Source organism: Bos mutus, chromosome 14 (genome assembly GCF_027580195.1).
Source record: "Bos mutus isolate GX-2022 chromosome 14, NWIPB_WYAK_1.1, whole genome shotgun sequence".
Taxonomy (NCBI): Eukaryota; Metazoa; Chordata; class Mammalia; order Artiodactyla; family Bovidae; genus Bos; species Bos mutus.
The window spans coordinates 59,700,744-59,724,207 of NC_091630.1; the positions used below are offsets into that span (position 1 = coordinate 59,700,744).

General features: G+C 41.0%; 1 protein-coding gene across 3 annotated transcripts in view; it reads right to left on the reverse strand.

Moving 5' to 3' along the window:
* The window catches only part of RP1 (RP1 axonemal microtubule associated), a 150,409-nt gene that overhangs the window by 15,412 nt on the left and 111,533 nt on the right, over positions 1-23,464 (reverse strand). For 2 of the 3 annotated variants that reach the window (XM_070382397.1, XM_070382398.1), the window contains exons 14-17: positions 23,034-23,210; positions 17,849-18,061; positions 7,367-7,544; positions 5,468-5,596 (exon numbers count right to left, since the gene is read on the reverse strand). In XM_070382397.1, the coding sequence (XP_070238498.1) occupies positions 5,468-5,596; positions 7,367-7,544; positions 17,849-18,061; positions 23,034-23,210 (697 nt within the window). The remainder of the gene's footprint in view (positions 1-5,467; positions 5,597-7,366; positions 7,545-17,848; positions 18,062-23,033; positions 23,211-23,464) is intronic. The other variant, XM_070382399.1, reaches the window with a different exon arrangement.

Below are 23,464 nucleotides of genomic sequence, written 5' to 3' on the forward strand. Positions count from 1 at the left end.
AAAGTTAGGCAGATATTGGCATTATTTGAAACTGAGTAGTGCATATATGAGTATTCATTACTTGATCCCCTCTACTTTTACATGTTTGAAATTTTCCATAATGAAAAATATCCTTTTAAAAACAGTACTTCTTCCTTGAACTCTACTTACCCTAATAAAATGAACACAAAAATTCAACTTAGCCCTGAAGGAAAAAGCTGCAAATTTAATAGCACTGCGCCTCTGTTTACCACTACAAAAGTATCATTTATTGTATATGTGTGGTATTATAAGTTCTAAATCTCTGTCTTCCTTCCATGTAGATAAAAGTAGCTCTATTTTTCTTTTTTAATAGATGAGCATTTAAAATACAGAGGATAGTCTTATTTTACCTGTAATACCTAATTTCCCAAAATATGAAAATCTGGCCCCATCCTGGACGCTCACTGACAAACATAATCTCATTCTTAATCTCAGCCGTTAGTTGTTTCTGATGTCTTTGAAAGTATGAAATAAGTTTTCTGAAGTATTTTTCAACTAACATGATTTTAATATCAGTGGCTAATGTGACCCAAATCTATCTAGCATGACAGCTAAATTGCAAAACTAGGAGGAAGATATTTCTTGTGCCAAACAACTTTTTTTTTTAACTTTACAATATTGTATTGGTTTTGCCATATATCAACATGAATCTGCCACAGGTATACACGTGTTCCCCATCCTGAACCCTCCTCCCTCCTCCCTCCCCGTACCATCCCTCTGGGTTGTCCCAGTGCACCAGCCCCAAGCATCTAGTATCATGCATCGAACCTGGACTGGCGACTCGTTTCATATATGATATTACATATGTTTCAATGCCATTCTCCCAAATCATCCCACCCTCTCCCTCTCCCACAGAGTCCAAAAGACTGTTCTATACATCAGTGTCTCTTTTGCTGTCTCGTATACAGGGTTATCGTTACCATCTTTCTAAATTCCATATATATGCGTTAGTATACTGTATTGGTGTTTTTCTTTCTGGCTTACTTCACTCTGTATAATAGGCTCCATTTTCATCCACCTCATTAGAACTGATTCAAATGTATTCTTTTTAATAGCTGAGTAATACTCCATTGTGTATACGTACCACAGCTTTCTTATCCATTAATCTGTTGATGGATATCTAGGTTGCTTCCATGTCCTGGCTATTATAAACAGTGCTGCGATGGACATCGGGGTACATGTGTCTCTTTCCCTTCTGGTTTCCTTAGTGTGTATGCCCAGCAGTGGGATTGCTGGGTCAAAAGGCAGTTCTATTTCCAGTTTTTTAAGGAGTCTCCACACTGTTCTCCATAGTGGCTGTACTAGTTTGCATTCCCACCAACAGTGTAAGAGGGTTCCCTTTTCTCCACACCCTCTCCAGCATTTATTGCTTGTAGACTTTTGGATCACAGCCATTCTGACTGGCGTGAAATGGTACCTCATAGTGGTTTTGATTTGCATTTCTCTGATAATGAGTGATGTTGAGCATCTTTTCATGTGTTTGTTAGCCATCTATATGTCTTCTTTGGAGAAATGTCTGTTTAGTTCTTTGGCCCATTTTTTGATTGGGTCATTTATTTTTCTGGAATTGAGCTGCAGGAGTTGCTTGTATATTTTTGAGATTAGTTGTTTGTCAGCTGCTTCATTTGCTATTATTTTCTCCCATTCTGAAGGCTGTCTTTTCACCTTGCTTAGAGTTTCCTTTGTTGTGCAGAAGCTTTTAAGTTTAATTAGGTCCCATTTCTTTATTTTTGCTTTTATTTTCAATATTCTGGGAGGTGGGTCATAGAGGATCCTGCTGTGATATATGTCAGAGAGTGTTTTGCCTATGTTCTCCTCTAGGAGTTTTATAGTTTCTGGTCTTACGTTTAGATCTTTAATCCATTTTGAGTTTATTTTTGTGTATGGTGTTAGAAAGTGTTCTAGTTTCATTCTTTTACAAGTGGTTGACCAGTTTTCCCAGCACCACTTGTTAAAGAGATTGTCTTTAATCCATTGTATATTCTTGCCTCCTTTGTCAAAGATATGGTGTCCATAGGTGCATGGATTTATCTCTGGGCTTTCTATTTTGTTCCATTGATCTATATTTCTGTCTTTGTGCCAGTACCCTACTGTCTTGATGACTGTGGCTTTGTAGTAGAGCCTGAAGTCAGGCAGGTTGATTCCTCCAGTTCCATTCTTCTTTCTCAAGATTGCTTTGACTATTTGAGGTTTTTTTGTATTTCCATACAAATTATGAAATTATTTGTTCTAGCTCTGTGAAGGATACCGTTGGTAGCTTGATATATCTACCTAAAGAAACTAAAGACCTATATATAGAAAACTATAAAACACTGGTGAAAGAAATCAAAGAGGACACTAATAGATGGAGAAATATACCATATTCATGGATTAGAAGAATCAATATAGTGAAAATGAGTATACTACCCAAAGCAATTTATAGATTCAATGCAATCCCTATCAAACAACTTTTAACTACTGTCTGATGGAAGTAGAAAGAAGACCCCTAGAGAGAGTCATGATCTAATTACTCAGAAATGAATGGGAGTCTTTCAGGTAATACTCATGGAGGAAGAGATTTTTTTCCCAGCTAAGCCATAGATACTTAAAAAATCATTTCCAGTGCAACCAGAGAAGACAAAGTTTAAACAAGTGGGCACTTTGTAGATGGCATGTGTAGTAGGAGAGCTTTATCATCTGGATTTCCAGGATTCAATGTCTAAATCCAAAACTTGTGCCATGTCAGCATTTAGAATGGCTTCATACATTACACTCATCATGCTCACTCACTCAGTCGTGTCCAACTTTTGGCGACCCCATGGACTGTAGGCCACCAGGTTGCTCTCTCCATGGGATTTCCCAGGTAAGAATACTGGAGTGGGTTTTCATGCCCTCCTTCACAGGAAAAATAACACTCAGTCTTCTCTATCCATTTTGGCTCACTCTCCATTTCTACTGCATTACCATCAACCACAATAAAGAACTTGTAACTCTTTGTACAATGAATTAATGATTTAATCTTAATTCTGTGTCTGGCATGCCCTAGATATTGTCTTCATCTTATTTATCCATTTTAACCCCATGTTTTTGAGTAACTGCTCCATGCTTATCTGACTCACTAGATAAAAGGTCAGATGTTTTGTTTCAAGAAGTCAGATGTTTTGACTATCACTGTATGACCTTACATCTGTTTAGTTGGCACACAACACATATTTGATGATTTATTAAATGAAAGAATGATTTTTAAAGGTCTATACTTATCATGAAGCCTAATTTTATCACTTTTGAAAATAACTTGGCCTGCTCTGCCTCACTGTAAAACTTATTTTCAATCCTTAAAAACTTAACAGTAGCATTGATAAGGGATTAACATCCAAACTATTTAAAAAATAACTCAATAGCAAAAACCAAAGAATTCAATTTTTAAAAGGACAGGAACTAAAGAGACATTTTCCTAAGAATACATCCAAATGGTCAACAGGTACATGAAAAGATGTTCAACATCACTCATCAGCAGGGAACTACAAAATAAAACCGCAATGAGGTATTACCTCACACCTGTTAGAATGGCTATTATCAAAAAGACTAGAAATAACAAGTGCTGGTGAGGATATAGAGAAAAGAGAACAGTTGTGCACTGTTTGGGGGAATGTAAATTGGTACAGCTACTACCGAAAACAGTATGGAGGTTTCTCAAGAAGTTAAAAACAAAACTGCCATACAATCCAGTAATTCTACTTCTGGTTATTTACCCAAAGAAAATGAAAATGGTATCAAAGATATATGTGTATTCACATGTTTATTGCAGCCTTATTCATAATAACCAAGATGTGGAAACAACCTAAGTGCCCCCAAACAGATGTGTGGAGAATGGAAATGTATATAACACACAAATAATAATAATACATAGAAATTATTATTCAGCCATGAGAAAAAAGGAAATGCTGCCATTGCAGCAACACAGATGGACCCTGAAGACCCTGTGCTGAGTAAAACAAGTCAGAAAGAGACAAATATGATATCACTGTTACATGGAATCTTAAAAGAGCTCAGCTCATGAAAATAGAAAGTAAAATGGTGGTTACCAAGGACAGGAGTAGGGGGAGAATTAGGAGAGATATTTAAGGTACAAACTTGCAAATAAGACCTAGAGAACTCATGCACCTTGTAGTGATTACAGACAACAAGATTGTATGATAAACATCAAATTTATTGAGAGACTAGATCCTAATTACTCTCATCACAAAGAAATAAACATATAATGATAGAGGTGTTAGCTAATGTTACAATGGGAGTAGTATTGCAGTACATAAATGTATCAAAACAATAAGCTGTACACCTTAAAAAAATTAACAATGGTAACATTTTTAAATGTTTCTGCCAGAACAAATTTGCATAAAATATGTAGAAGATTTTTCTCTTAAGTATTTTGCTACTCACAAAAAAAAAAAAACTATTCCTAGAAATTTCAACTAGCATGCTATTTTCTTTTCTTTCTGTTTTTTTTTTAAGCACGCTATTTTCAACCAAGGAAAATTTTACTTAATGTGGCCATTCCAGATTTAGGGGCCCTTACTTCCTGACACAAGATTAAATTCCCCATCTGTGAAAAAAATGGAACTAAATATATGTTTTTCATGCAGTGTGATTTGTCACATGGCTCCAAGAATTCACAACATGACATGAAATACAAAACTGGGCCTGGTCCAATGCAATGAAAACCGAAAGGCTAACTCCCCTCCCCTCTGGTTGACCATGGGGTTTTCAGCAAGAAACATCTATGTTCTGTCACTTTCTAAAGAACAGAGAGCACATGCAATAACTCATTTTCGGAAAGCAGCTTTTTTAAAGATAACATTATACCTGTCTCTCAAGATGGATTTAATAAAAATGGTTCACAGACAGTGGTCATCATTTCATTTTGCCCAAAGATGACTACATTCTGATGCACAGAATTTGTCAGATATCATTCATCTTGCTTGTCAGTCACACAGAACATAATACATTTAAGAGCGAGGAAAATAATTAAACACACTGAGAGACAGAAACTAAAACTCCAAACTTCTGAGGCCTAGAGTACTTTATTCGTGCCTTAATTTCTGTATCAGGAAAGTGGGGGAAGTTATTTTTGTTGTTGCTTAGTCTTTGGTGAGAATTTGCTGTTATTCATTAAAAAAAAATTCATAAAATATTTTGTAGGTAACATCATTTAATACCACTTTCCTTTCAAGTATTGTTCTGGAGTGAACACTGAATTCAAGAGAAAGAAAGAAACATTTTAAAATATACATAATTCTCTGCAATATAAAACCGAAGCATGAAAAAGCAAGATAACAGGCGAAAAGCAAGTTCACGTGGTATAATGTGACCTATAGTATAAAAATAATGTGGGGCTCTTCCTGAGGTAGACACAGAAAAAGCAGTGCAGACAAAGAAACCAAGAGAAGAGAGAACAGCTGTTTCTTACGTGCAGTTGAAGGAGATGGGGCTCCTCTGGCCTCTGGTTCTGACGGCATTTCTTGCTGGTTTCTTGACTCAAGGATCTTCTCTTCTTGGCTGGGTGTTACAGACATACCACTTGGGTTTTCTCTGCCAACTGAAATTAAGATTTGGAAAAGTTTTATCCTCTCAAACCACTTGTTTCTTCTCAGAAAACCCACCATCTGCTCATCTATGCAAGTTTAAGCTTTGCTATTGTTTCCACTTTGATGCCGTCAGAGCTCTTTACTCTGCACTACATAGTAACCAGAAAAATGATTTTTTTATAGCAGTGGGCTGCACATGAGTGGTATCCCTATTAAATCTGTGCATTCCTTTTAAATCTAAGCAATAGTTTAATGCCATAATATGAATTGAATGACTTATTCAAGATGTTTTTCTTATAGCTTCTAAATGGGTACATTGCCTACATCAAAAGGTAAACCTGACTAAACGTTGTTCAAAAATGCTTTATGTGAATTTAATGGAAATTTAAGAATCAAAAAAGTATATATATATATATATATATATATATATATACACACACACCTACAAATGAAGAAAACATTAGCTAGTTTTCTGCCTTTTATTTAGAAGCAAGTTGTTTTGTCATCTTGTTCAGAAATAGATATCCCCAACCTAGCTATGAAATTAAAAGATGCTTGCTGCTTGTTATGGCAAACATAGACAGTGTATTAAAAAGCAGAGACATCACTTTGCCAACAAAGGTCCATATAGTCAAAGACACAACTGAGTGACTGATCAACAACAACAATAGATAAAAATACAGATATTATATATACTACCCCCAAGATACATATTATATTTATGTATCACTCATCTGATAGGATATACATTTTAAAAATGATGAGAATTTTATATCTATCTCCATATAACGTATAGGTAGACCTTGTTAAGAAAAGAGAAGTTAAGTAAGAGACAGACGGACAAAGAAAATCATCTAGATTTTGATTAAGCCAAAATCCATGGGACTAAACAGGGTAAAAATTATATCACAAAGTGAATTTTGAGATAATTTAAGAACACATTAGAGTTTCCCCAATTAACCTTTGCTTAGGCAAATATGTTCTAAGCTTCAGTTGTTTAAACAAAGCTCTTAAAACCTTACTTCACTTTGCTAGAAAACCTGAACTTAAATATGAGGGAAACCAGTTTCAAAATATTCACACTTCTATCCCATTCTTAGAATTTTTATCCCAAATCCTATTTTAATTCAAATCCCATTAGTGCTGATCTTTTTATCTCCTTTTACACTGTGAACATTAAAAATTAATCACAATGAAGCTGAGAATGTTTCTAACAGCTCCATCCCCTCTCTGTATATGCTGCTACTGCTAAGTCACATTAGTCGTGTCCGACTCTGCGACCCCATAGACCGCAGCCCACCAGGCTCCCATGTCCCTGGGATTCTCCAGGCAAGAACACTGGAGTGGGTTGCCATTTCCTTCTCCAATGCATGAAAGTGAAAAGTGAAAGTGAAGTCGTGTCCGACTGTTAGCGACCCCGTGGACTGCAGCCCACCAGGCTCCTCCGTCCATGGGATTTTCCAGGCAAGAGTACTGGAGTGGGGTGCCACTGCCTTCTCCGCTCTGTATACGAGATATCCGTAAATAACAAAATACAAGCATGCATACACATACACCCATACACACATACACACACCCAATTTAAACAACTACAAAAGAGCTCAATGTAGCAAAAAACTTTATACCTAACATTAAACATCTGAGAATTTGAGATGTGTTTTTATTATGCCTTTTTCACTGCTTCTAGAATAACAAAAATGTAAATACAGTGAAATTATCAGTCATTGTACACACACCATGACAAAACAAATCAAAATGGAAACATTTCAGGGTAAACGTACATTTGATGACTTGTGGATAGAAGAAAACACTCCCGTTCTCAGTATAAACAACTGGCTTTGCCTGTCCATCTGACCGAAGTCCAACAAACAACCCTGGGCTCTTCACCGATTCCAGGCTTATACATGCATTTCTCAAGTTCTTCTTAATTTTAAAATGACAGTCACTGTCTCCTATACCCTATAATCAAGAGAACATTATTTCATAAATATGAGCAACACTGAAGGATAGAACTTAAAACCAGTCATTTCACAAGAATATAATTTTGCTGCAAGTCCTCTTGACAAATTTAGAAGCTGTTTGCACAAAGCCCACTATGTGCTTCACCCTGCTCCATAAGATCCGGAAACAGAGGCCAGTGATTGGCTGAGCGAGTGGACACAGGACTCTGCATCTCAGAGGGCTTTCACATGAGTAGAGGGCAGTGTGTGCTCATTACCTCCAGAGCTGCCTGCCCCTGTAAGTGAGGATGGAAAGCTGACACATGAGTGCTTTGGAAACACTCTAAAGTGGTGTTGGAAAAGAGGGCAATTCTTACAAGTCTATTTACATTTAAACAGAAACCAGGGGCTTCCCTGGCGGTCCAGTGGTTAAGAATCTGCCTTCCAATCCAGGAGACACAGGTTCCATCCCTGGTCCTGGGGGACCCCACAAGCCCCTGAGCAGCTAAGCCTGCATGCCACAACTACTGAGCTCATGCTCTAGAGCCCACACTCTGCAACAAGAGAAGCCACTGAAATGAGAAGCCAGCACACCACAATGAAGGGTAGCCCCTGCTTGCCGCAACTAGAGAAAGCCCACGTGCAGTAATGAAGACCCAGCACAGCTAAAAATAAATACATAAATAAAATAAATTTTTAAATAACGCAAAAATAAACATAAACCAATTTTCACCAGTAGAGTTCACATAAATGACTCAAGGGTTGTAGAGCAAAACATTCAAGAACCAGATGCCAAAGGAGTAATCTACACACCCTTCAGATCATCAAAATCACCTCTTTTTATGGCATTTAAAAATCTGAGATTAGAAAACATTTCACTTTTTGTTGCTTTAAAAAGTTTTCTTAAAAAAAAAAAGTTTTCTTATAAGATTTAGGAGTTCTGAAAAATAGGTTTTGTGAGACTGGACTGAAATTTCCAATAGCATCTATTATTTGTAAAAGATAACTGCATTCAGGTCTCTGCCCTGCAAAGTGAGTTTCTTTTAGGTAAGAACAAATGTCTGTTGTCTGTTCTCTCCCATAATGCAAATATGAATTAAGCAACCACTATAGTCTGTTCTTGTTTTGGATACAATAAAACTCTGGCTTTGATTTGTATGGCCAATTAGAGGACACAAAGACATATACAAATAAAAACACAATATGTAAGAACAACAAAATAGAGATGAATTCCTCCAGTTTGGGGAGAGAAAAGTCACTAAACTCTGGAGAATAAGGAAGAAACTCAATAAACGTTTGTTAGCTCTAAAAATAGTTATCCGTTTTGATCGTTTCTAATCTCATAATTTCTTCATGCAATGTCTTTCCCTCTCTTTTTGATAATGAAAAATGGGATTATTCCCTCTAAAATTCACCATTCCAAGTGATAGGCACTGAGCGACTTCACTTTCACTTTTCACTTTCATGCATTGGAGAAGGAAATGGCAACCCACTCCAGTGTTCTTGCCTGGAGAATCCCAAGGACGGGAAGCCTGGTTGGCTGCCGTCTGTGGGGTCACACAGAGTCGGACACGACTAAAGTGATGCAGCAGCAGCAGCAGCATGGTGGCTAAGACAGTAAAGAGTCTGCCTGCAATGCAGGAGACCTAGGTTCAGTCCCTGGGTTGGGAGGAATCCCTGAAGGAGGAAATGCCAATCCACTCCAGTATTCTTGCCTGGAGAATTCCATAGACGGGCTATACTCCATGGGGTCAGAGAGAGTTGGACATGACTGAGCAACAAACGCTTTCACTTTCACCCACAATGCGGCACCTTGGTCTACTTAATGTTTCAAGTTGGGGTGAAGGAAGGATTTTCTGACCTTCCCCAAAGCCAGTAATAAGACCCTCATGTGGGAGAGGTGTCCTCCCAGGGCGTCCTTATCTCCAAGACAGAAAGGTTTTGATGAATAGGAATATGTCTTGCCCTTCCCCCAGTCCACCAGGCTTCACTCATACCCTTCTTCGTCATCTAACGTCTTTCCACGAATCTCCATTCTTCATCACACTCAGTGTAAGAACACCCAGCTTCTTCACTCTGTTCTTAACAAGGGCTGCCCATGGGAAAAAGTAGTTAACCAGAGCCTAATCTTTTTAGGTTTTCAATTATGTCTGACTCTTTGAGACCCCATGAACTGTAGCCCACCAGGCTCCTCTGTCCATGGGATTTCCCAAGCAAGAATACTGGAGTGGGTTGCCATCCCCTTCTCCAGGGGATCTTCCTGACCCAGGGATTGAACCCTGGTCCCCTGCATTGCAAGTGGATTCTTTACCATCTGAGCCACCAGGGATTTGCATTTTTAGGTTTTATCAGAAGCCTAACTGAGCCAGAGGGCGGGAATTATCCAGCTCCAGCCCCCTCTGGCCACCCTAGGACTGAGACGCACTTTTACAGTTCACAGTCCAGAGGTGATGAAATAAAAATTCACATCTTAAGAAAAATTCAAACATAAAACTTTTTCTCTGCCCTTTGGCCTCCTCCCTCCCCTCCACTGTGCATTGTTTATCTACATGGTGCATTAATCAGATCTCCCCAATGGCAGAAATACCTGCTCAACCATAAAGATCAATGTTTCTACATCTGGCACTAGCCTCATAACTCTTCAGAAAATAATGTTTCTTTCTCAAGTCCCATAAGGGAGGATGACGACCCACACTCACCTTGTATATGCAGATTATCTTTGGTGAAATTTGTGTAAAATGCTGATATATAATTTCCCGTAAAGATAGCGCTTAGTGAAGAACCGACTGGTCAGAGGACTTGGGGAGATACTGGGCTGCGCCTAATGGAAGTTCTCAGCTTAAATATTTACTCATGACCTTATTAATGTTACTAGCTGAATTATTTGCATTCTGCCTATCTTTTAAGTGGGCTTTCCAGGTGGCACAGTAATAAAGAATCAATCTGCTGCCATCACGGGAGACACAAGAAACAGCTTCAACCCCTGGGTTGGGAAGATCCCTACAGGAGAAAATGGCAACCCACTCCAGTATTCTTACCTGGAGAATCCCATGGACAGAGGAGCCTGGCGGGCTACCATCTATGGGGTCGCAAAGAGTTGAACGTGACTGAGCACATACACATCATTGTTTTTTGAATTACCAAATGTGTGACTAAACCTCAGATAAAATTAATGATGACTAGGCAATTTGAAATAATTAACCAATATATAGTTTTATAAGATCAATGATTAAAAAGCTATGGTACATATACACAATGGAGTATTACTCAGCCATTAAAAAGAATACATTTGAATCAGTTCTAATGAGGTGGATGAAACTGGAGCCTATTATACAGAGTGAAGTAAGCCAGAAGGCAAAACACCAATACAGTATAATAATGCATATATATGGAATTTAGAAAGATGGTAACAATAACCCTGTGTACGAGACAGCAAAAGAGAACACTGATGTATAGAGCAGTCTCATGGATTCTGTGGGAGAAGGAGAGGGTTGGAAGATTTGGGAGAATGGCATTGAAACATGTAAAATATCATGTATGAAACGAGATGCCAGTCCAGGTTCGATGCACGATACTGACGCTTGGGGCTAGTGCACTGGGACGACCCAGAGGGATGATATGGGGAGGGAGGAGGGAGGAGGGTTCAGGATGGGGAACACATGTATACCTGTGGTGGATTCATTTTGATATTTGGCAAAACTAATACAATTATGTAAAGTTTAAAAATAAAATAAAATTAAAAAAAAAACACAATCAAAAAAGAAAAAAAAGCAACAAGAGGGAACCACTTTCTAAACCACAACAAATTAGTGAGACAGGTGGTCCAGAGGCTTTTGGTTACTGATAACAGGGTCTAGTTAAGTAACAGCACTGATTGGCCATCCATGAAATCCTTTCCTGACTTGGAAATGAGAATTCCTAGTGCTACGGGACAAAGCTGGTCCCATAAAATGCCTCCCAAAACATTGTCAAAATTAAGACTGAAAGGGAGGGGATTGTAAAATAACGTTGCCCACCATCCAGTTCTACATGCCATTAGCACTGCAATCTCTGACATATAGTATATCCTAAAAGGAACTCGGGACAAAGATCAGGATGAAGCACTTGTGCTCTGGGAAAACTGAAGAGCTCTTCAGATGCCTAGATATTTTCAGGAGAAATTTTTTATGAATCTGGATTTTTGCATCTTCCCATTCTTAGAATGGGGCTTCCCAGGAGACTCAGTGGATTAAGAATCTGCCTGAAATCCAGGAGATGCAGGAGATTCAGGTTCAAGCCCTGGGTCAGGAAGATTTCCTGCAGGAGGGCATGGCAACCCACTCCAGTGTTCTTGCCTGGAGAATCCCATGGACAGAGGAGCTGGCAGCCTATAGTACACAGGGTCACAAATAGTCAGACACGACTGAAGCAATGAAGCATGCACACACGCATACTTAGAATAGCACTAACACCATAACTAAGATGTCCGCTCCTCATGACCAGCAGCAAGCTTCTGCTGGGGTTTGTCCTTGATTTCACGTACCCCTTCTCCATAATCACACATACATTGACCTCCCACTTGCCTCTTTGGAACAGTTCTCAGAGCTCTCCAAGAGGCCGTCTCCCAGACTACAGCCTCAGCTTGCTGCTTCTGCTGCTAAGTCACTTCAGTCGTGTCTGACTCCGTGCAACCCCATAGACAGCAGCCCATCAGGCTCCCCCGTCCCTGGGACTCTCCAGGCAAGAACACTGGAGTGGGTTGTCATTTCCTTCTCCAGTGCATGAAAGTGAAAAGTGAAAGTGAAGTCGCTCAGACATGTCCAACTCTTCGAGACCCCATGGACTGCAGCCCACCAGGCTTCTCCGTCCATGGGATTTTCCAGGCAAGAGTACTAGAGTGGGTTGCCATTGCCTTCTCCGCAGCTTGGCTCGAATAAAATTTTCTATTTCTTTCTTAGATTTACTATTGGTTAAATTTTTCATTGACAAAGACAGATCCACTAAAAACATGACATCATTATTTACATAAAACGAAGTTTTTCACTGAATTAACCCACTGATCTAGCATTAAGTATACCTGGCCCAGCTCTATGTTTCATAAGCAACTTCATCAAAATCTGAATAGTCTTTAACTTTCTAGCTACTTGCATGTGTAGAAATATATTTTGAGTGAAGAGGCAACATTAGATAAAACTGAGATGAGAGAATCATGCCTACTTTCTACAAACTAAACTCTTGCCAACAAACAAGGATCCTACTGGTGTGGGGTGTGTTTGTGTGTACACTGTCTTTGGTTTCCTGATTACTCTTCAGCTTGTCTTTCCTACAAATCCTACACCTTTTTTCCCTTCATATTCATGTTTAGTGACAAGTTCCACCTATGTTGTTGTGAGGCCTGTTTTTCTTCTTTATATTAACAACCATACAATTGTTCCTAGAAAAGGCAAGCAGTTTGCATTCATGCTACCTTGAATCGCTTCTACACCCAAATCTATTAAAGTGATTTACTCCTACGGTATAACAATTTTATGGTAACAGAAATAGAAACATTTGTTACAGGATCAGCATCGCTTGGTTTAAACATGTGTGTTTGCCTATAAGAAATGTTTTCAAATATACAATGGCAGACACATTGCAAACATTAATGCTTTTATTCAATTTCTACCATCAGCATCTGCAGAGGAGCTCCCAGGACTGAGGCACTGTCGGGTATTTAAGGCATAGGAATGTCCACTGCATCTTCAATTCCTTTGGAAATCATAAGCATGCCTTACGCCAGCCCCTACGCAAATCAGGACAATTAAGATAATTGCTACCATTCTCTTTTCAAAACTGAAGTCATTCTAGCCCAGGGATTTCTGATCAGATACAGTGAAAGTGAACAATAACGTGCCTGATTGTTATGTATCAATAATAGCTCCTAAGAGCAAAAAAAGCACATGCTTTCTGACTCAAAAGACCCACCATGGAGACAGGCTGGATCCTGGACCCTTTGCGGCAGTGCTGAACTGCCTGCACCTGGACAAACACCTCCTCAAACAACAGAATAGAAACAAACTATACAAGATTAAAAATAACTGAATGCATGCACAGGGCAGGGCAAATCCTGGACAAAAGATACAGAGAGACCGAGAGACCCCAACTGCCATTTCTAAACAGCCTGGAGCAAAAGCAGGGGACTGCACATGCCCCCGCACACACCACCACCTAAGGGTGGGCAAACCACCTAAGCCACCCCTCCTGCCTAACCTGTGGACACAGCCCCTCACCCTAGAAGGAACCAGCTCACCCACCGCAGGCAGGGAGCAAGGGCGCCTCTCACTTGTCCTCACACCCTCCTGCGGCAGTGTGCTCAGCCATGCCCGACTCTGAGGGACCCTGTGCACTGTAGCCCGCCAGGCTCTTCTGTCTATGGAATGCTCCAGGCGAGAAATACTGGAGTGGGTCGCATTTCCTTCTCCACCTGCTGAAGCGGGAACCCAAATAAAGCCTTGCCTGAATTTCTTCTCTGGCATCTAGTCAATATCTGTTAAGGAGGCCACAAACCTAGTCAACATCACTACCAAAATCTCAGGGGGAGAGGTTTAGTTGGACAACCATATTGAAGGGTCACTAGACAAGTTATGATGTAAAGGAAACACTACGATGAAAGCGGTAGAAGTAACATACATATGATGAGGGTTCTGTGCAGGCACCTCTCTGCAAAAGTACTGACAATCACATAAGTCTACTGAGTAGATCCTGAAGATCTAATTGGCTTTTTCAATGAGTCATGAGTCAGGTGGTGCCCACACAGCATGTGGAGGGAGACTGGGGGGCAGGGGGCTGCCAAGTGAAGAGGGTTCTAAAGGCAAGACAGGAGAGTCATAAACAAAAAAGGTTATTTCAGATTAAGTCATCTCCCTTCGGGGACAGGAGGGTCTTATTAGATGGGTTACCTCATCTTCCTTTGGGGGCTGGAAAGGGCCCACATGATAGCTTACCTCACTGGAGCTGAGGTAACTCCAGAAAATCCCTAACCGACCAGCTAGGACTCCGTTTCTGGGGGAGGGTAAAACTTCAGTTGGGCTTCCCTGGTGGCTCAGTGGTAAAGAATCCACCTGCCAATGCAAGATACATGGGTTCAATCCCTCAGTCAGGAAGATCCCGTGGAGAAGGAAATGGCAACCCATTCCAGTATTCTTGCCTGAAGAATCCCATGGATCCATGGGGAGGCACTTGGCAGGCTACAGTCCATGGGACCACAAAGAGTTGGACACAATTTAGCGACTAAACAGCAAAACTTCATTCAGGCTAGATATTAAGTCCAGGTTCAGTGACATGCCCAGCATAAGTGACTCTTGGGCCCATGCTCTTCTTTTTAATAATACCAAAATAAGGATTTTCCTGGCAGTCCAGAGGCTAAGACTCTGTGCTTCCAATCTAAGGGGCACGGGTTTGATCCCTGGTTGCAGAACTAATATCCCACATGCTGCATAGCCAAAAAAAAAGAATATTCACAAACATTTTTTGAAAAAGCTCCTGAATTGCCAGGGAAAAGTAAAAGCAAATATGAAATGAAGACAATAAAATAAAGTTCAAATCTTTGATTTTATTATTAAAATAATCATAATGCTAAGTCACTTCAGTAGTGTCCGACTCTGTGTGACCCCATAGATGGCAGCCCACCAGGCTCTGCCGAACCTGGGATTCTCCAGGCAAGAACACTGGAGTGGGTTGCCATTACCTTCGCCAATGCATGAAAGTGAAAAGTAAAAGTGAAGTTGCTCAGTCGTGTCTGACTCTTCGTGATCCCATGGACTGAAGCTTACCAGGCTCCTCCGTCCGTGGGATTTTCCAGGCAAGAGTACTGGAGTGGGTTGCCACTGCCTTCTCCAAAATAATCATAATAACAATTCCCTGGTGGTTCAGATGGTAAAGAATATGCCTGCAATTTGGGAGATGTGGGTTCAATCCCCGGGTTGGGAAGATTCCCTGGAGATGGAAATGGCAACCCACTCTACTATTCTTGCCTGGAGAATCCCATGGACAGAGGAGCCAGGTGGGCTATGGTCCTTGGAGTCTTAGAGTCAGACAGGACTTTAGTGACTAACACTACTGTCCAAAAGCAAACGGAACCTCTGTTTTCTTCAAGTTATCAAAAATCTTTAAGAGACGCTACTTGAGTTTAAAAAACTCCAATACATGATTGCTGGCCTCAGTTCCACAGTGCACAGGAAATTCTGAACTTAGCTTTTCATCCTGAGAAGTCCACGGTGGGGCAGGGGCGGGGGTTTGGTCTTTGTGCTAGAGCACAAAACAGCCTGAGCAGAAACAATTTCAGACCCAATTCTTCACCTGAAAAGCTGTCAGCAAGGCTGGTTCTAGAAAAATTAAAAAATAAAAAAGAAAACCACTTTGTCTTTTGGAAGCACCTCCCTGCGGGGTTTCCTGACTCCAGTTTCCTCTTGGCAATCAACCCAGTTTCTCCAGGCTGATACCATGAATCCTCCACAACAGGTGGGCAGACCTGGCATGACTGAGCGCTGACACCAATGCGGCTGTGGACAATCACTCAGCCAGTTCCTCTGTGTTAGGATAACACTCCCCTGCGTTAATCTGTTCATTTCTGCTCATGTTCCTATGCTCAGTAAAGCCTTCCGCCAGGACTCCTTCCATTCCCTCAGCTGGTCAGAACGCTGAGTCACCCACCTGGCAGGCGGAAGGAAAAAGAAGGAAGCCTTCGTGTTCAGAGGAGCACGGACAGAGCCAAGATTCTGCTCCACACTTGCAGAGGAAGCGTCCTCGCTTGGAGGGACAAGAGAAACACCATGCAGAGGAAAAAATGGAAGCAATAGAGAGGCCCCGGCAAACTGGAAAGGGAGAAACGGAAGAACCAAGAGAAGCCCCATCCAACCAGAGGATGAGGCAGCCACACGTAAGGTGACTGAGCACCAAGCTGGCCCTTTGGTTGTTGTCACAGGAAGACAGAGTTCAGGGCCGGCCCATCCCCAGTTTGGGGTGACAGTTATCTGTGCCCCCATAAACTGCCTCCAGCAACTCTGAAACACATGCACATAAAGACATGTGTCACGTAGGAACACACCTTCTGTCTCCTGGTTCTGAGCAGTCCCAGGAGCCCCAGAAGAAACAGGTTTGTCCATTCTGTGGATGTAGGTGATGGCAAGGAAGGCGGCTTCCTGGAGGTGACCAGGCGTGATGAAATCTCACCTTCCATAGTCTGGCCACAGCAGAGCTGGTAACCATTTTCATCTCAGTTCGTCCACTTGCCAGTTTAAAAGCTATAAGCAGGACTCTGTCTCTTCTGTGACGTGGGACACGCCCACTTCCCAATGCTCTTATGAGCCCATCCAGGATGCTACCTAAATGTGTGTGTACATGTGCTTTTCGCTTTTGCACTGTGCACAGTGAAGTCAGGGGCACGGAACCATGAATGGTCTAAATCTTCCCTCCTCTCCAACCAGAAGCTCACGCAAATTCTCCCAGAGAGATGCCCCCTGGTAAGGAGAGGGGGGACAGGGAGCATCTCCAAGTTTATCCAAAAGGCACAGTTTAAACCAAACTCTTTCAAATGAAAATGGATGAGCAGAGCATTAATAGACTTGCTAAATGGTAACTGTGCCCCTCAACCTGTCAGAGATGTATGAAAATATAAAAGTTGTGATATTGGTTACAAGTCACCCCTCCAGAGTTACAAGATGTTAAGGAAAAACTTCTAATATTTAGAGCATAAAATTACTTTCTGGGACTTCCCCGATGGTCCGGTGGTTAAGATTCAGTGTTTCCAGAGCAGGGGGCCCCAGTTCAATGTCTGGTCAGAGAACAAGGATCCCACATATCACAGGGTGCAGACAAAAAAAAAATTACCTCCTTACTCACAGAGCAGGCTTTCCACTGGTGGGAACTCAGGTTCCAAGGAAGCAGTTCAGGAAACATGACTGAGCTGGGACTTCCCAGGGCCTTGGTTCTCAAAGTGTGGTTTGGGGCCTGACTCAACAACAGCAGCTTGATGCTCATTAGAAACACAGACACATAGGTCCTGGAGCAGTCTATCTGAGTCAGAACCCATTTTCTAACACTATTTCCAGGTGATCTGCATGCACCTTTCATTTCAGAAGCAGTGTCTAAGGGTCAAGGACCCCTTCTGGTCACACCAAGAGGGCACCCACCCCCAGCCATGTATTAACAATACCAGTCAAGGGGGGCTACCACGTAGCACATCCAATTTTCCAGAGTTTTCATAGGTTAAAACTAAAAAGCAAAACACTCAAGCAAGCAACACTTGTAGCAATTCTTGGCAAGTGTCTTAGACATTCGCTGAGAAAAACACGAGCAGATGCTTACAGCTCCATCACACCGTCCATCCTTAATCCTCAGAAACATCCGTGCATTCTTCACACTTTCAAACATGCATATCCTAGAGCTGATTTTATGCACTCTCCAGTAGGACTTTTCAGACGGCTTTCCTACGCCCGTGCAGCTCCCATCCGGCTGGAGGCAGAGGGCCTGGCACAGGCTGGTGGCAAGCAGAACCACTGCGCTGTTGAGCAACACACCCTGCAGAGCAACCAACAGCACAGAAAGGCAGTAAGTGACACGCCTGTGTCTTGCTAGAGAAATATGGCAATAGAGCCCATTTTCTTACAAAAGCTGCAGTTATCGGGATCTTACCAGAAGCTTGGTGGGAAAGAATGAGCAAAAAAAAAAGGAAATAAAAAATTTAACTGCTATGTAAAGCTAAACAAAACTAAAGAAGGTGGTCTGGTTGACTCATTATGATTTACATTAATCATTACTTATTGAGACTGTAAGAATCAGCATCAGATGCTACAGAGATTTTAAGAAGATGCAAAACCCACAAACACTTCTCTTAAGAAGTTTCCAATCACTCTAAGCAAATAGTTTGAATACTAATACAGAGAAGAATAAAAATAGTGTTCTATAAGAGTGCTTGAATTTTGACAAGTAATCTATGGATATTAGTTAAATGTATGCATGTAGGAGGGGCTTCCCAGGTGGTGCTAGTGGTAAAGAACACGCCTGCCAATGCAGGGGACGTAAGAGATGCAGGCTTGATCCCTGGGTCAGGAAGATCCCCTGGAGGAGGGCATGGCAACCTACTCCAGTATTCTTGCCTGGAGAATGCCATGGACAGAGGAGCCTGATGAGCTATAGTCCATAGGGTCTCGAAGAGTCAGACATAATTAAAGTGACTTAGCACTCACACACACATGCATGGAGGAATAAATGAATGAATGAAAAGAAGTATTGAATATAACTAAAGCCAAATTAAGTAAATCTTCTCTAATCAATAGCTTCAGTCAGTTCAGTTGCTCAGTTGTATCCAACTCTTTGCAACCCCATGGACTGCAGCACACCAAGCCTCCCTGTCCATCACCAACTCCCAGAGCTTGCTCAAACTCATGTCCACCAAGTTGGTCATGCCATCTCATCCTCTGTCGTCTCCTTCTCCTCCTGCCTTCAATCTTTCCCAGCATCAAGGGCTTTTCCAATGAGTCAGTTCTTTGATCAGGTGGCCAAAGAGCTTCAGCTTCAGCATCAGTCCTTCCAATGAATATTCAGGATTGACTTCCTTTAGGATGGACTGGTTGGATCTCCTTGCAGTCCAAGGGACTCTCAAGAGTTTGCTCCAACACCACAGTTCAAAAGCATCAATTCTTCAGTGCTTAGCTTTCTTTATGATTCAACTCTCACATCCATACATGACTATTGGGAAAACCATAGCTTTGACTAGATGGACATTTGTCAACAAAGTGATTGATGCCTCTGCTTTTTAATATGCTGTCTAGATTGGTCATAGCTTTTCTTCCAAGGAGCAAGTATCTTTTCATTCCAAAACTACAGTCACCATCTGCAGTGATTTTGGAGCCCAAGAAAATGAAGTCTGCCACTGTTTCCATTGTTTCCTTATCTATTTGCCATGAAGTGATAGGACTGGATGTCATGATCTTAGTTTTCTGAATGTTGAGTTTTAAGCCAGCTTTTTCACTCTCTTCTTTCACTTTCATCAAGAAGCTCTTTAGTTCCTCTTCACTTTCTACCATAAGGGTGGTATTATCTGCATATCTGAGGTTATTGATATTTCTCCCTGCAATCTTGATTCCAGCTTGTGCTTCATCCAGCCCAGCGTTTCACATGATATATTCTGCATATAAGCAATAGCTTAAGAGGAAGATATTAAAAGTTCTTGAAAATTAGTTAGAAATGTACTAACACAGTAGAGAAATGAATAAAAGACACAAATACACAAGTCACAAAATACAAATGATGAATATGCAAAAGGAAAAATAATCTATAAGAGTAATAAAAATAATAATAAAGTGAAAATTAAATGTTTATTTCTCTAGAAGATTGTCAAAGTTTCTTTCAAGGACTGCTATACTCAACACCAAGGTCCATGATATCAATATAAATAATATCCTGCTCTGTCAAAGGGAACTTGGTAGTAACGAGCATCATTTTACCTGGAAAGGTCTGGCCTTTGTCCTAGGTCTCTGAGAAGTAATCACCAACCCCTAACGGTGCTGTGCCTAACAGGAGTGTCTTTGCTTGCCTGGCAGCCTTGGGTCAGCCAGATAGTAAAGATGCGACTTAGGGTGGGAACTTTGCGTAACGAGGTGTCAGCTGACCTCCCAAGAGGTCTCTTCCCTCTGCATCTCTTTCCTTAATGAATGTTAGAGACTGAGACTGGCCTTATGGACTCCCTATGTGAGGGACCCCAGGAAAGCCTCTGGGCCCAAGTATCAGGTAAGCCTCCCTGGATGGCAGTGCTCCATGAATATCATCACACATCAGTGCAGAGAAAGTCACATCATCCTGATTCCAGGAAGAGGACAACCACAATTTCCACATTTGGTGCTTTTCCTGAACTCTGCCCTCTGCATCTCTTCCCTTAGTGAATGTTAAATCTGCATCCTTTCTCTGTAATACCATGAATGTGAGAGCAATGATTTAGTTCTGGGTCATTCTCATGAATTATCAAAACTTGATAGTGACCTCAAGAATCCTTCACTCTGAAGTCCCTGTCAGAAGCGAGGGTGGTCATGTCAACTGTCCCCTCTAACCTCATGATTTGACTTTCCCAGGATTAAGTACTGGTACATTTCTGGAGAGAGATTTGTCAATATGTTGCCAAGAGTCTTAAAGGGCTCATATTCTGACCTTTCAATTCAATTTTGAATGATCTAGGCTAAGAAAATAATAAAATATGTTGTCAGAGACATAAGTCCAAGTACATTTTCCAGTAATACATTAAAGGTAATAAAATAAAGAAATTAAGATTAAATATCCAATGATAAATTCATATTTTCCTAATGTTTGAATATAATGTAACCATATTTTCCCCATGTTGTCTGGGGAAAATAATAACATAATGAAGTGTTTATTACATCAGATCAGTCGCTCAGTCGTGTCCGACTGCCAGGCCTCCCTGTCCATCACCAACTCCCGGAGTTCACTCAGACTCACGTCCATCGAGTCAGCGATGCCATCCAGCCATCTCACCCTCTGTTGTCCCCTTCTCCTCCTGCCCCCAATCCCTCCCAGCATCAGGGTCTTTTCCAATGAATCAACTCTTCACATTAGGTGGCCAAAGTACAGGAGTTTCAGCTTTAGCATCATTTCTTCCAAAGAAATCCCAGGGCTGATCTCCTTCAGAATGGACTGGTTGGATCTCCTTGCAGTCCAAGGGACTCTCAAGAGTCTTCTCCAACACCACAGTTCAAAAGCATCAATTCTTTGGCGCTCAGTCTTCTTCACAGTCCAACTCTCACATCCATACATGACCACAGGAAAAACCATAGCCTTGACTAGATGAACCTTTGTTGGCAAAGTAATGTCTCTGCTTTGAATATGCTATCTAGGTTGGTCATAACTTTCCTTCCAAGGAGTAAGCATCTTTTAATTTCATGGCTGCAGTCACCATCTGTAGTGATTTTGGAGCCCAGAAAAATAAAGTCTGACACTGTTTCCACTGTTTCCCCATCTATTTCCCATGAAGTGGTGGGACTGGATGCCATGATCTTCGTTTTCTGAATGTTGAGCTTTAAGCCAACTTTTTCACTCTCCACTTTCACTTTCATCAAGAGGCTTTTTAGTTCCTCTTCACTTTCTGCCATAAAGGTGGTGTCATCTGCATATCTGAGGTTATTGATATTTCTCTTGGCAATCTTGATTCCAGCTTGTGTTTCTTCCAGTCCAGTGTTTCTCATGATGTACTCTGCATATAAGTTAAATAAACAGGGTGACAATATACAGCCTTGACAAACTCCTTTTCCTATTTGGAACCAGTCTGTAATATACAGCCTTGACGAACTCCTTTCCCTATTTGGAACCAGTCTGTTGTTCCATGTCCAGTTCTAACTGTTGCTTCCTGACCTGCATACAAATTTCTCAAGAGGCAGATCAGGTGGTCTGGTATTCCCATCTCTTGAAGAATTTTCCACAGTTTATTGTGATCCACACAGTCAAAGGCTTTGGCATAGTCAATAAAGCAGAAATAGATGTTTTTCTGGAACTCTCTTGCTTTTTCTATGATCCAGCAGATGTTGGCAATTTGATCTTTGGTTCCTCCGCCTTTTCTAAAACCAGCTTGAACATCTGGAAGTTCACGGTTCACGTATTGCTGAAGCCTGGCTTGGAGAATTTTGAGCATTACTTTACTAGCATGTGAGAGGAGTGCAATTGTGCAGTAGTTTGAGCATTCTTTGGCATTGCCTTTCTTTGGGATTGGGATGAAAACTGACCTTTTCCAGTCCTGTGGCCACTGCTGAGTTTTCCAAATTTGCTGGCATATTGAGTGCAGCACTTTCACAGCATCATCATAGTAGGTCTAAAAAGTTTTGAAGACAAATTGACTGATTGGATTCATAATTCACCAGACTAGATATGTTATACTCATTAAAAGTTGTAACTTTTCAGAAAACATTCTCTTTATTTTTAAAATGTAGATAACAATATCTGTCAGAAATGTCATGGTGGTTAGATTTAGTATTGTGTATGGTGAAGCTCTCAGTAAAGTGTCTGTAATAAAACAGGCAATCTCACAAATGATACCTATTGCATTAATAATATCATTTAAAGATAAAAAGATAAATTCACAAACATGTATTACAAAGAAAAAAAACATAAGCAATATGAAATGATCACACACATACAACACTCAAAGAGTATAAATATGTAAATATTCTAACAGTTAGAAAAGTTAAATATAGATTTGTTTCACTCCCAAATATAAGATTCTCTAACTTTTTATTTGAAATTCCCACAGCCATAGTTTTAACCTGCAAATTCAATTGACATTGGCTGTTACTCCCATCATTTTAGTGTTGCTAAGGCTGCCGTCCCTACGATCACATTCTGGGTGGACAAAATGACCACAGGCATCAATGCCCCGAGTGGAAAAAGATCTGATTTCTCCACTGTGACTTCATTCAAGAGTTTTCCTCAACAGGGCAAAAGAAAATACAAGTTTAAGAGTATCAGCTTTAATGACCTTCCTCCAGTTTACCTTGACAAAAACCACAAACTCTTTTGAAAGGTCTGCATAGCCTGCCGATGATTCGTTAGTTATTTTGCCATGGCGATCAAAAATAACCAAGTGGCCGGGAACCCGTGCTGACTCAAGGAGTGCGCAGCGGTTGGGCTGGGACAGCACCCGCATCTCAGTGGAGGCCCCACCACTAGCCTAAAAGAAAAAGGGAAAACAAAACAAAATGAAAGCTCTGCATAAGCAATAGAAAAGGTGTTGACACTCTATGTCTGCACAGATCCAGTGCACTGCATGGAACCCTTGAACTAGCTGTACAACTGTGACATGTTTTCTGATTCAATTCTTTTGATCTCCTGCCCTGATTTCCAGGGTCTTGCTCCAAGGACCTTCTCTTGACTTTTCAGAAACCATGTAGAGCGCTAAATAACAGCAAAAATAATTCCAGTGGC